Here is a 12,360-nt window from a genome sequence, read left to right on the forward strand (position 1 = left end):
GGGCTTGTTGGAACAATTGATCACACCTGTAACTAATAGGACTTTGACAATGATTCTTGGAGGACCTGGAGTCTTTTACACAAAGCAGGTGTTTTGATTCATCTAGATTTTTCAGTAAAACATGGAACAGATCTTGTTATATTATTGCATATATCAGACTTTGGTGGATTCCAGGTTTTTCCTATCAAAGTTCACATCACTCCTGCCTCTCGGAAAGGTTCCTGAAGGCAAGGCTGAGCTGGCCTCTGACATGGGGCTCAGGGGGCGGGTTTAACCTGTCCACTTGGAAGTGTTGATTCCTTCTATCATTGTTAACATCACTGTATACTGAAAAGATGCAAATAGCAGGTTTGAAACCCATGCCCGCATACTTCACAGTGTCAGTCTGGTCTCACCAGCTTAACTGGAATGAGATGAAATGATCTGGCTGTTTGGGCAAACACTATGTCACAGAGCAAAGTTTAATACCTACAGTAACCATTATCTATTAAGTTTTTTTCTGTTTGTTTTCCCCTGTATGTAATCATGCATTCACAGATTTCCTTTATTTCACTTTCTTTCAGGTTCATCATTAAACTTGCTAGGTTTTTTAGCTGCAACCAAGAAGAGGCCTGACTTTCAAAGGACTTTGGCAGTTTCACAGTAAAAGGCCATAGTGTATAGTACAGTTTATAGTGTAGTACTTATATAGGTTATAGTATGAGAGGAGTTCTGGTATGTTTGGAGACTGTATGTGTTGTTCTTGGTCAAAATCCAAAGGTGACTGAGCTTTTTGTATTGCTGCTCCCAGACTATCACCACTCTTAAATCCCAATTTAAGACACACCTTTATAGAACTGCCTTTGAGTCCCCTTAATTTTTAATAGCATGATAGAATTGTTAACTTTTATCATGTTAACTGACTTTTTGGTCATTTTACTTGGATGACTTGTTGGGAAAAGCACAGGTGTGAATAATAAAATTAATGATGTTTGAATTCCATTTAGCTGCTTCAGTTTCAGGGTCCTGCTTTTGTGGATACTGGCTCACTGTCACACTGCTATGGTTTGTTGGGACAGTAACATCTGTGTTATATCATGCACATTTCCTGGTCTATATTTCTATTCTGCTGCTTTACCAGAATATATTTGCATGATTTACAGTTAAAAAAAAAATCCTTATCTATCTTTTACCGGCCCTTTATGCAGCCTCTCAGTTCAGCCTCTGTCTGAAACAGGTAGTTTTAGCTCCTGTCTCTTAGCTTCCGAGGCTACATAAACAAACAGTAGTAGTAGGATTTTACTTCTTTTTCTTGTACTTTACTCAAAATGTCAACTTCTGTAGTACATATATGCAATACAAGCCTGAATCCGATTTGAAACATGTGAGTGGACAACGTGAACAACCTGTGGAACAACCTTAGCAACAAAGGCTAGGAAACGGACTACATTTGTGGGCAAGAAACAAACGTTTTTGTGAACAATCTGATGTCATCACAAGGAGCAAGTAATGGTAACTTTTCAAACGAAGTGTTCAGAGCAGGTTGAAGCCTGTGCTCTTGACCATGTTTAATATAGACGTCCAACATCACAACAGTATATAAATGACAGGGAATCACAAAAAGCATGATATGTACGCTTTAAACCATTTAAATACCCACTGGATTATCTGGAAATAAAGAATCACCACAAAGCTGAAAACAGGGCGTGTGTGAAAACAGGGTGTTTCTTAGATCAAGAAAAGTTGACATTTTGGAGATGCATGGTTATCATAGCAGCGAATGAGCAACCAATGAGAAACAAGTACAAGTATGAAACAAACATTGACATATCTGTGTGAAATGTGTGACTATGGGTTTTATGTTAACAACAGCTGATACATGTGCTAACAAACGACACTTTAACCTTTTGAATTATGCTTTTTCAGATTGAATAAAGTGATCAGATAAAAACTTAATCTCTCTTACTTTACACAAAAAGTAACAGTGGCACAATATAAAAAAACAATCCTACCACGTCACCGTGTCCACAAGTCTCAGGACAACAGAAAGGGACTCTACTTTTCTTTATAAAAATGATCATGATAGCATTGTGGCAGCGCTAAAGCATTAAGCATTCAAACAGCTCACACCCACCCATTAGTCTTTAATTTTTCTTCTGGGTGGCGACCAAATGTCCGCAGAGTCAACAAGTGTTTTATTCTAACACTGACCAATTGCATATCAGTTTCAGAGCTGAAAAAGCAAATATCAAAGGCCACACAGGGATGAAGAATTCTAAAATGATGATTTAATTTATTTTTTCTTCACTGACACGAAGTCCTTTATGATCTGATATATTACATAATATATGTAATTAATTTGATTCAGTTCCCAGGAGCAGAAACAAAAAAAGAGTCACATGTCGATGTATTGCTCACCTCTGAGCTAAAAGCTCCCTCAAAGCTGATTGGTCCGTGAGTGGAGAGCAGGATTTAAGCATCTTTAAATCCTGAACCTGAACCCCTGAATGCCTGCTGACCAGCTCAGGTGAGAATCATTTAGATATTTAGAAGTGTTGAATGAACAATTTTCTGAATATATATATATTTTTAAAGATATTTTTGTAAGGGGTATTGATTTTTTATGTTAAACCACTTAACATAACCTAAACTAAAGTGATATTGTGAATCTTCTCAGGCATTTTTTTCTTTTTATGTGCTTTGTTTTTATGTTTTTAGATGCAGATTTGGAAATTGTTGACATTTTATTCTCATCTATTTTTTCTTGTATTTTTATTTCTACATATTTTTCTTCTGTATGTAACAGACAATACAGGGGAGAAAATGAAATAGGAGAAATGGAGTTACAACACTTTGCTGTTTATATGTAGAGACATGTAGTGTTTCTCTCTATGTCCATTTTGTAACTCTGTCCAATGAAATGTAAAACTATAAACTATAATACATAACTATATATATAAACACTGACTTTTTAATCTTCTTCTTCTTCTTCTAGGACCTCTTCACTGACAAACATGGGGTTGCTTGTTCTAATCTCTTCAGCTCTTCTGCTGAGTGGTAAGTTATCAAGAATTATTATTATTATTATTATTATTAATCTGGATCACAATAAAGTAAAATTTAATTTGAAGGTCAAATTCCTTGAATGAATAAACATACTTTGCCAATAAAGATGATTCTGATTCAGATACAAGTCATCCTCTGCACTAATAAGAAAATATTTACAACATACTTGGTTTGTTATTGTCATAAGTGTAACAAAATCTCAGAAAAGGAAGTAATGAGATTAGAGCTTCAGAAAATAAATCAGCAACTATCTTGATAATCAATTAATTGTTTCAGTCATTTTTCAAGCAAAAAATGCCAAACCTTTGATGGTTCCAGCTTCTCAAATGTGAAGATTTGCTGTTTGTCCTTTTCATACATGACAGTTCATTGAATGTCTGTCTCTATTGTGGCTCCTAAGAAACTATGAACACCATTTTTTTGACTATATTTTAATATTTCATTGACTAGACGATTAATCAAGAAAACAATCAGCAGATTAATTGATGATCAAAATAATCATTAGTTGCAGCCCTAAACCAGATGTTCAAATATGGTCATGTATGCTCATACTAATATTCTGGAGAAACACAGTTGTTGCAATTCTGACATTTTTTTATGTGTGTTAGCAAATGAGACTTTGTTAACAGAAACAGTGTCTCTGTGAATTTTATGTAAATAGATTTTCTACTTTTTTATAAAGGATTTTGCACAGGAGGACCAGCCCCTCTAACACCAGAGTCAGGCACCTGCTGGGTCATGGGCAACCTCCACTACACCTTTGACAGCCATTACTACACCCTCATGGGCAACTGCACCTACATCATGGCCAGCAACTGCCATGTTGACGGGACCCATCCGGCCTTTGCGGTGGAGACCAAGAACGTGAACGTGGGCAACGTACAGGTCCCAACAGTGGGGGCGGTCACTGTCCATGTTTACGGGTTCAACATTAATATTGTCCGTCTGGAGCTTGGTGTCGTGCGAGTGAGTTATTAAAGTTTCTTTTGTTGCATTGTGTGAATGCTGAATATTTTAATCTTTATAAACTAGCAGGCTCTTTTTTAAACTAGGCATAAACAATAATGTAACATTTTTATTTTAACAGAAAATGTTTAAATTTTGTGATCTGCATCTGGATCCAGATTTTCATCAAACCACAAAACGCAGTAATGAAAACACTTTTAGCAGAGATGTTTCATATAAATGTTTGTATAAAATGAAACTAATATTTAATTGATTGATTTTCAGGTGAACTATCAACAGTGGAATCTGCCAATCAACCTTAACGATGGCAAGGTGAGGCTGTTCCAGAGAGGCCTGTACGTCGTCATGGAGACAGATTTCGGCCTGACTGTGCAGTACGACTGGCAGGAGTACCTCGCCATCACAGTGCCGGGCAGTTTTGCTGGCAGCATGTGCGGCCTGTGTGGCAACTTCAACAACAAAAAGGAAGATGACCTCATAACTCCCAGTGGTTCAGTGGCCAGCAGTGTGACAGCACTGGGAGAGAGCTGGAGGGTACAGGGCGCCACAAATGACATCGACTGCCAAGACCAGTGTGGCAGCCAGTGTGAAAGCTGTCCTCTCAATGAATTTGAGAAATTAGAAAAGCAAATTTTCTGTAGCTTCCTTTTGCAAGATATTGCTAGACTCATTGGTTGTCTACCTGAAATTGACTCAAGTGTCTTTGAAAGCAACTGCATGCTTAACCTCTGTAGGGGTGAAACAGTGAGCACGTACTTTTGTAAAGCTATTCAAGGCTATGCTGACATCTGCCAGAAGTCTGGGGTTAAAGTGCCTAATTGGAGGATTTCTTCTAAATGCCGTGAGTAATCTAAAGGTTATAAAAATACATGTTAAAGGAGGAATAGTCAAGTGCTCATACAAACATTGAATCACCTTGCTGTAATCATCCCTCCTGTTCTTACTGACCTTTAGAGGATTTCTTTCTAGGGGACAAAAATGTAAAAATCTTTTCAAAGGTTTATCTGGCACTTATATAAGGCTTCAGTCGTCTAAATTTAATCATATCAAAAGCATATCTTCCAAAGTTACAGTCGTTTTAGTCCCAAATTCCCTCTTTGTGCTTCCCTGGACAGTGTTTCTCATTTGCAGTGGAGGGATAGTATGAAAAGAGCGAAATTTGTGCTAAAACGGGTGTAACTTTGGAAAATATCTACTTGATTTGACAAATTTGAGCAGCCTAATCCTTATATTATCATTAAATGAACTTTTTGCACAGAACAAGGAATGTGGATTTTGTCCCCCGTCACTTACACTGAAAGTGCATTAGGAAGGGATCTTTTATTGGCCAGTATGAACAGGAAAACATTGAAACAGAAAAACCTGCTTCAATGTTCATATGAGCACCTGATTCTTGCTTTAAGACAGACGTGAAAAATTGTGAACCTGTCCTTTAATACGAGTGAATAACTGGAATCAAACTGAGGCTCTGTCTCCTCCTTGTTTATACAGCTTCACCAAAATGCCCAGAAAACAGCCACTATGAGTTCTGCGGGAGTGGCTGTCCTGCTACATGTGCAAACCCAAACACTCCCCTGAATTGCAACGCCACCTGTGTGGAGACGTGTGTCTGTAATGACGGGTTCCTGCTCAGTGGCACCAAGTGCGTCCCAAAGGCTCAATGTGGCTGCCTGTACGAGGGCCACTTTGTGGAAGCCGGAGCCTCCTTCTGGGGTGATGAAAACTGCACCGAACGCTACACATGCTCCGCTGGTGGACATCTGTCCCTCAAGCAGAGTAGCTGTCCCGTTGTGCAGCAGTGCAAGGTGGTGGAGGGGCTAAGAAGTTGCTATCCTGTGGACTACGCCACGTGCATGGTATTTGGTGACCCACACTTGGTGACCTTTGATGGGCAGCACTACAACTTCCAGGGTACTTGTGCATATCAGATGGTTGGCATCTCCTCCAATCAGACGAGCCTGGATTCTTTTAGTGTTGTGCTGCAGAGTGATGGCCGAGATAAGAAGACTGGGTCTGTTGTTAAGCTCGTAGAGGTCAAGGTGTACGGATACACCCTAGTCATCAGTAAAGAACAACCTGGCGCTGTTTTGGTAACTAATTTTCTCATTTAAAAAAACATACTTGCAAGCCTGCAACTAACAATTGTTGTTCAAAATCTATTAATGGGCAGATTATTTTCTTGTTGAATCGATTGTTTGGTTTATGAAATATCAGAAAACATTTACATAGGTCCATCACAATTTCCTAGAGCCCAATGTGACGTCATTAAATGCCTTCTTTTGTTCGACCAGCAGTCCAAAACCCAAAGATATTCAGTTTACAATAATAATAAGACGAACAGCAAATCCTCACATTGGAGAAGCTGGATGCATGAAAAGTTTAGCAGTTTTACTGTTTAAACAATTGATCATCATCAAAATGGTTTTTGATTAATTTTCGGTTGATCGACTATTTGTTGCAGCCCTACATACATGTACTTTCTAATTCTATTAATTCATCATTAAATGTACAAATTACTTTATGATCATTTTTCTGTTTCATTACTATGTTTTAAAGGTCAATGGCGAGCTCTCCAACCTCCCTGTGACACTGGACAGCAACAAGCTCCAGCTTTACACCAGCGGCTGGTTTGCTGTCATCGAGACCGACTTTGGGGTGAAGGTGTACTACGACTGGAGCAGCATAGCGTTTGTCATTGTTCCCAGTACAGTCATGGGTGCGACGCAAGGTCTTTGTGGCAATTACAACCTCAACCCCAAAGATGACATGCAGATGAGAGATGGGAAACAAGCTGCCACTTCTGAAGAGCTAGGTCAAAGCTGGAAAGTCAGCAAGATCCCCGGGTGTGTGGACGGCTGCAGCGGCCCCTGCCCGGTCTGCAACGCCACTCAGAAAGCTCAGTACAACACGAACAGTTACTGCGGCCTCATCCACGACCCTGCAGGCCCGTTCCGTGACTGCCACTTGAAGGTCGACCCCACAGATTTCCTTAATGACTGCCTGTATGACGTCTGTCTTTACCAGGGCAGTAAAAACATGCAGTGCAAGACTTTGACTGCATATACAGCAGCCTGTCAGCTGAAAGGTGCCACTGTACACTCCTGGAGGTCGGCTCAGTTCTGTGGTAAGGACATCAATTTTGTATCAAGTCATCAAAACAAATTTTTATACACCCACTGTACTGTTAAACAATCTCCACCCTGCTTTGGTTCTAGATGCCCAGTGTCCATCAAATAGCCATTATGAGCTCTGCACCAACGAGTGTCTCAGATCTTGTCAGAATGACTCTGCTCTATGTGGAGCTCAGTGCATGGAAGGATGCGCCTGCAATGAGGGTTTTCTTCTAAGTGGAGATGAATGTGTTCCTGCCAACCAGTGTGGCTGCATGTACGAAGGCAAATACTACCAGCATGGACAGGTTTTCTACCCAGATGACCTTTGCCAGGAGGAATGCATCTGCAATGGCACAGTAAGGAGGAGAATCTCAACAATTTCATGAAAAGAGGGAGATTTCTGAGCACTTTCCTCATACACATCTCACCTGGCATGATGTCATGTTATAGTTTTCTATCTAAAAAGCTGACTTTGTTGGGCAAGATCATTTCACCCAAATCACAAAAAACTTTGAAAGAAAACAGTTCCAAAATGTATAATTAGGAGTGTGAATTGTGTTGAGTAACTGGGACTTTGTTTCTGGAGTGAAATAATCCGGATGAGTTTTTCAACCTCCCTTTAGTAACGCTTTGAGCAGCTCAGACTGGATTCAGTTCACCTCCATTTGTCTCCAGGAAAGTTGATCATTCAAAACCTTAGCACATACATCCAAAACTACTTGTATGGCTTGATTCCACCAGAAAATTATTTTGTGTCTTTATTATAACTATAAAATAAATAACACAAATTTTTCCACAAAGATTGTATAAAGCAGGCATGTCTTTCATTTTAGATGGAGTGTAAGAACTTCTCTTGTGGTCTATATGAGAAGTGTGAGATGAAAAATGGCATGCGATCATGTCAGCCTTTGGGAAAAGGCATCTGCTCCATCTATGGAGATCCACATTACAATACCTTCGACAACACCACATACGACTTCCAAGGCACCTGCACCTACATCGCAGCAGAGGGCTGTCACCTGAGTGGCACACGGCTCACCAGCTTCTCTGTGATGGCGGAGAATGAGAAATGGTACCGTTTGTCCGACAATCCCGAGGTTGCAGTTGCCAAACTTGTAGCGGTAGAGGTTTACGGAACCATCCTGATCCTTCGGAGGAATGAAGCAAAAATGGTTTGGGTATGTCACTAATATTGTCATTGTTTAAGGGCTTAAACTGAGCTTTGATGCACTTAGATAACTGTGCAAATGAAAATAATGACAACAAGAGATATTTAAAGCAGTCAAATGAGCACAGGTGTTCATAATTATTAGATACAACTGAATGACTGCATGTCAGATGATTTGAGGAAATTATGGATAATCAAAAAACTTTTTCTGTGCAGATAAATGGAGTCCTACATCACCTTCCGCAAAAACTCCTCAATGGTGCAATAACTGTTTATCAGGAGGGGGCTAATGATGTCATTGAGACTGACTTTGGCCTTAGGGTAACTTATGATCTGGTCTACCACATCACTATCTCTGTCCCTGGAAACTACAGAGGCAAAACCTGCGGTCTGTGTGGCAATTTTAATGGCAACAAACAAGACGAGTTCCAGCTGCCGGACGGAAACGTGACCAAGGACCTCCAGGCGTTTGGAGCAGCATGGAAAGTGCCTGTGCGTGATGTCGTCTGTGAAGATGGCTGCAGTGGCGACCTTTGCCCTAAATGTGACAATTCTGAAAAAGCTGCATTTGAGGCAAAATGCGCAATCATCACCAATCCTAAAGGTCCTTTTGCTGGCTGTCATGATGTAATTGATCCCGCCCCCTACTTCAGAGATTGTGTCTATGATGTTTGCATGGCTAAAGATGATCAAGCCACACTGTGTCACAGTATTGCTGCATATATGTTGGACTGCCAGGACTTCGGCACAAAAATTGAGAGCTGGAGAAGTCCTTCTTTCTGTCGTGAGTCTGCACATTTTACTACTACAATATCTATCTCTAATCCACATCTGTTCAAAATTCAATTACATTCACTAAAAATAAGAAAAAAAACAACAACTCTTAACTCATATTATTTGTTTACAGCTTTTAACTGCACTGCCAACAGCCATTATGAAACCTGTGTACTGCCTTGTACCTCTCCATGTTCCGGTCTCCCTGACACCATCTCATGCAACACGACTTGTGTTGAGGGCTGCGCCTGTGATAAAGGCTACTACTACAATGGAACTGGCTGTGTGCCCTTTGACCAGTGCGGCTGCTATTATAAAGGCATAACCTACGAGGTGAAGAGATAATATATTATTCATTTATCACAGGTTGATCTGATAAAGTAAAGCTGCAGATTTAAGACTGAAATCAGTCCATCAATAACATAATTTGGTCAAGTTTCTTTGTAAACGTTTGTTTGCACAAATCAAAAGCAACACAGAACTTCAAATGACATGTATCAATGCTGCAATAATGACATTTTAAACATTTTAGTTAAAAAGCTTCAGCAGAGCACTAGCTCTACTAGGTGCATGAAATTATTACTGTTTAATTATTTGTGCTGAAGAGGCTTTCAGGGAAGTTTGTGACCTGGTTTTTATCTTACTGGATGTGTTTTCACCACAAGAGCTGGAATTTTGATGATGAAAATAAAAAACATGCAGGTTTAATGCTGGTTTAACTGCTGTACCCCAACTACACTACACTTTATAAACTAAAAATTAACAAGAAGCATGATATGACCCCTTAAAGCACTAACCTCACCATGTATTTTCTGTCATTTTCAGGTCGGAGCGTCCATTATAACTGATGACTGTCACAGTATTCACACCTGTCAGGCCTCTGGAGTCGTCCTGTCCACGAATATGACATGTGACCCCAATGAGATCTGCCAGGTCAAGAACGGCGTGATGGGCTGCTACCGTCAGCAGTGCTTTTTGCAAGCCAACGGTACCCTTACGGCATTCAGTGGTGAAGTTTGCACAATCACAGTGCCGGGATCCTATGAGATTATCCAGAGCTGTGACCAGTCACGGTCAGCAGACTGGTTCAGGGTGGTGGTGAAGTTGGAGACTTGCACTCCCGGAGTCAACACAATTGTGGCTGTTCATGTGTTCTTCAATGGAGTAATGATCACACTAAACACCAAACACGATGTCTGGGTGAGTGTCTGGACAAAGCCATGACAATATTCTTACCTATCTTACCTGAAAAATGTATTTATTACTATAAAGTGCTCAATCTGTGTTTACAGATTGATGGAAGGACCATGACTCAGACCACTGTCTCCCAAAATAATGTAACAGTGGAGGTTTCCAACAACACAGTAAGCATTTACAGCGCCTCCAGCCTTCAGCTGTCCTTCAGTTTAACTAATGAACTCACCATAAGTGTCAGTGACAAAGTTGCTGACATGGTATGCGGGGCATGCGGGAAACTCAGGCCTATTGACACAACCCCACAAGATCTGAGAGAGAGACTGCTGGGCTCTTTTCATGAGCTGCGTAATGCTTGTCCATCACTGGACTTGGTGCAGTGGACGGCTCCTGATTTCCCCAAATGGTGAGTGACATTATTTACTTAAAAAATGGCTGTTAGTAGTGTGGGAAATTTTTACCTGCTCAGACATTATCAATATAGTACTGATCAAGTTGTATAATCATTTACTTTGGAAATTAATCATTCAAATATCATTTGTAAAATCATTATTCTTCTATTCCAGCCTTTCAGTCTTACTGAACGAACAAACAGTCAAGCTTAATCATTTATTTTTGTAATGTTAGATGTGCCTCAGAATATAGGCACAGGCAATACAGGCATGTATGTGATGTCTACTCTCATAAAGATATTAGCCAATGCAAAACATCATTAGTTTCAGGATGAAATGGGGAAGTGTGGGGATGCAATAAGGGAGAGCAGGATGGTTGTGTGGTCAATGAAGTATGGATGGACAAGACAACTCTCTAACAGAAGATATAATGATGTTTTGATGGAAAACAGCTAATCATGGTGAAAAAATACCCAAGGACACAAGATACGTAAATGTGTAAGGTTACAAGAGGTACAGTGATGAGAGTGGGTTAATGTTTGACTCCACAACAGGAGGGGTAGAAGAACATTTATTTATAAATAAATGTGCTTCAATGATACTTTTTCAGTTGCTCCATCGACCAGATCGGTTTACATGTACACTATTTGAATTTACAGTAAACCTATTTCTATCTGGCCCAGCTGAAGGTTTTATCCCACAGTAGCACAAAAAGAACAGAAATAGGCAGCAGTTCTCATAGACTGAACCAATTCTCACTGTGATTGTCTAATTTTTCACTCACCACAAAAAACCCTACACATTGCGACCTTAATAACAAGAAAATAGCCAAATTAAATTAAATTGGTTATCTACATGTTTGCTACACTGACATCAAACATATATGATTGCACCTATGTTTTAATAGTAAAAGATGTTTAGAGCGAGCAAATATATAATATGTTTGGAGCTTGTATGCAAATTAGATGATGATCATTATTATTTTTTCTTTCTCCTGGACTGCTATATGCAGATGATATGATAATTATTATTACTAATATATTATATTTTAATAGCAGAAATGTCCATTTAACTATCTGATTAATCTAATTTGTCTCTTTTTTTCAGTGGGTTGTAAATTCCTGTCCTGCCAGCTTTTTATGGACTGTATTGATCAAGATCCTCCAAAGTGACAGTGCCATTGATTTGTGAAATTATCATCAGTTGTATAAATAATCCTATACAGTATATCCATATTAATCCCGTTTCTTGCCATGTTTAAATTTACAGAATTCTAGAAAATATGTGCATTGTAATTAGTCCAATAACATATATTTTGCACCATTGTACAAGGTACAGCTTTCAACTTTGCTGATATTTTACTTGTGTGTAATTACCAATATATTAAGTGCTGCCCATAATAATGACATGCAGAATACTGTATGCTCAATAAACTATTTGTTCAATGTCCGTGTCCCATTTGTAATTATCTGTGTGAGAATGTGATACAAATCTGTCCACCAACCATTACAACAAGCTGCTGTAGCATCAACATTTTTAATTACATTTAAACATATTTAAGGCAACAGATTACAGGAGCTTTTCCCGCACAGCACACTGTTAAATAGTCTGTTGTTTGGTCAATAAAGATCCCTTTCAGACATGTTTTCAAACATAAACATATCCATACTGCTTTAAATAATAATGTGTATCTGATATGGCTTTCCCA

At 39.3% G+C, this 12,360-nt stretch overlaps 1 protein-coding gene across 1 annotated transcript; it reads left to right on the top strand.

Annotated features, from left to right (window-relative positions):
• The first annotated feature begins 3,757 nt into the window (after positions 1-3,757).
• LOC122969763 (IgGFc-binding protein-like) lies at positions 3,758-12,101 on the top strand. The gene is made up of 11 exons (XM_044335737.1): positions 3,758-4,011; positions 4,276-4,852; positions 5,503-6,101; positions 6,568-7,135; positions 7,227-7,480; positions 7,958-8,302; positions 8,509-9,076; positions 9,200-9,399; positions 9,892-10,266; positions 10,359-10,666; positions 11,760-12,101. The coding sequence occupies exons 1-11, from the start codon at positions 3,784-3,786 to the stop codon at positions 11,767-11,769; spliced, it is 4,032 nt and encodes a 1,343-aa protein (XP_044191672.1). The 5' UTR covers positions 3,758-3,783; the 3' UTR covers positions 11,770-12,101.
• The last annotated feature ends 259 nt before the right edge of the window (positions 12,102-12,360 follow it).

This window comes from Thunnus albacares, chromosome 19 (genome assembly GCF_914725855.1).
Source record: "Thunnus albacares chromosome 19, fThuAlb1.1, whole genome shotgun sequence".
Classification (NCBI taxonomy): Eukaryota; Metazoa; Chordata; class Actinopteri; order Scombriformes; family Scombridae; genus Thunnus; species Thunnus albacares.

Coding starts and splice junctions, on each gene's coding strand:
- LOC122969763 (XM_044335737.1), top strand. CDS start 3,784: ATGGGCAACCTCCACTACACCTTTGACAGCCATTACTACACCCTCATG. Junction 4,012..4,275: donor TGGAGCTTGGTGTCGTGCGA/GTGAGTTATTAA, acceptor ATTGATTTTCAG/GTGAACTATCAACAGTGGAA. Junction 10,267..10,358: donor ACACCAAACACGATGTCTGG/GTGAGTGTCTGG, acceptor CTGTGTTTACAG/ATTGATGGAAGGACCATGAC.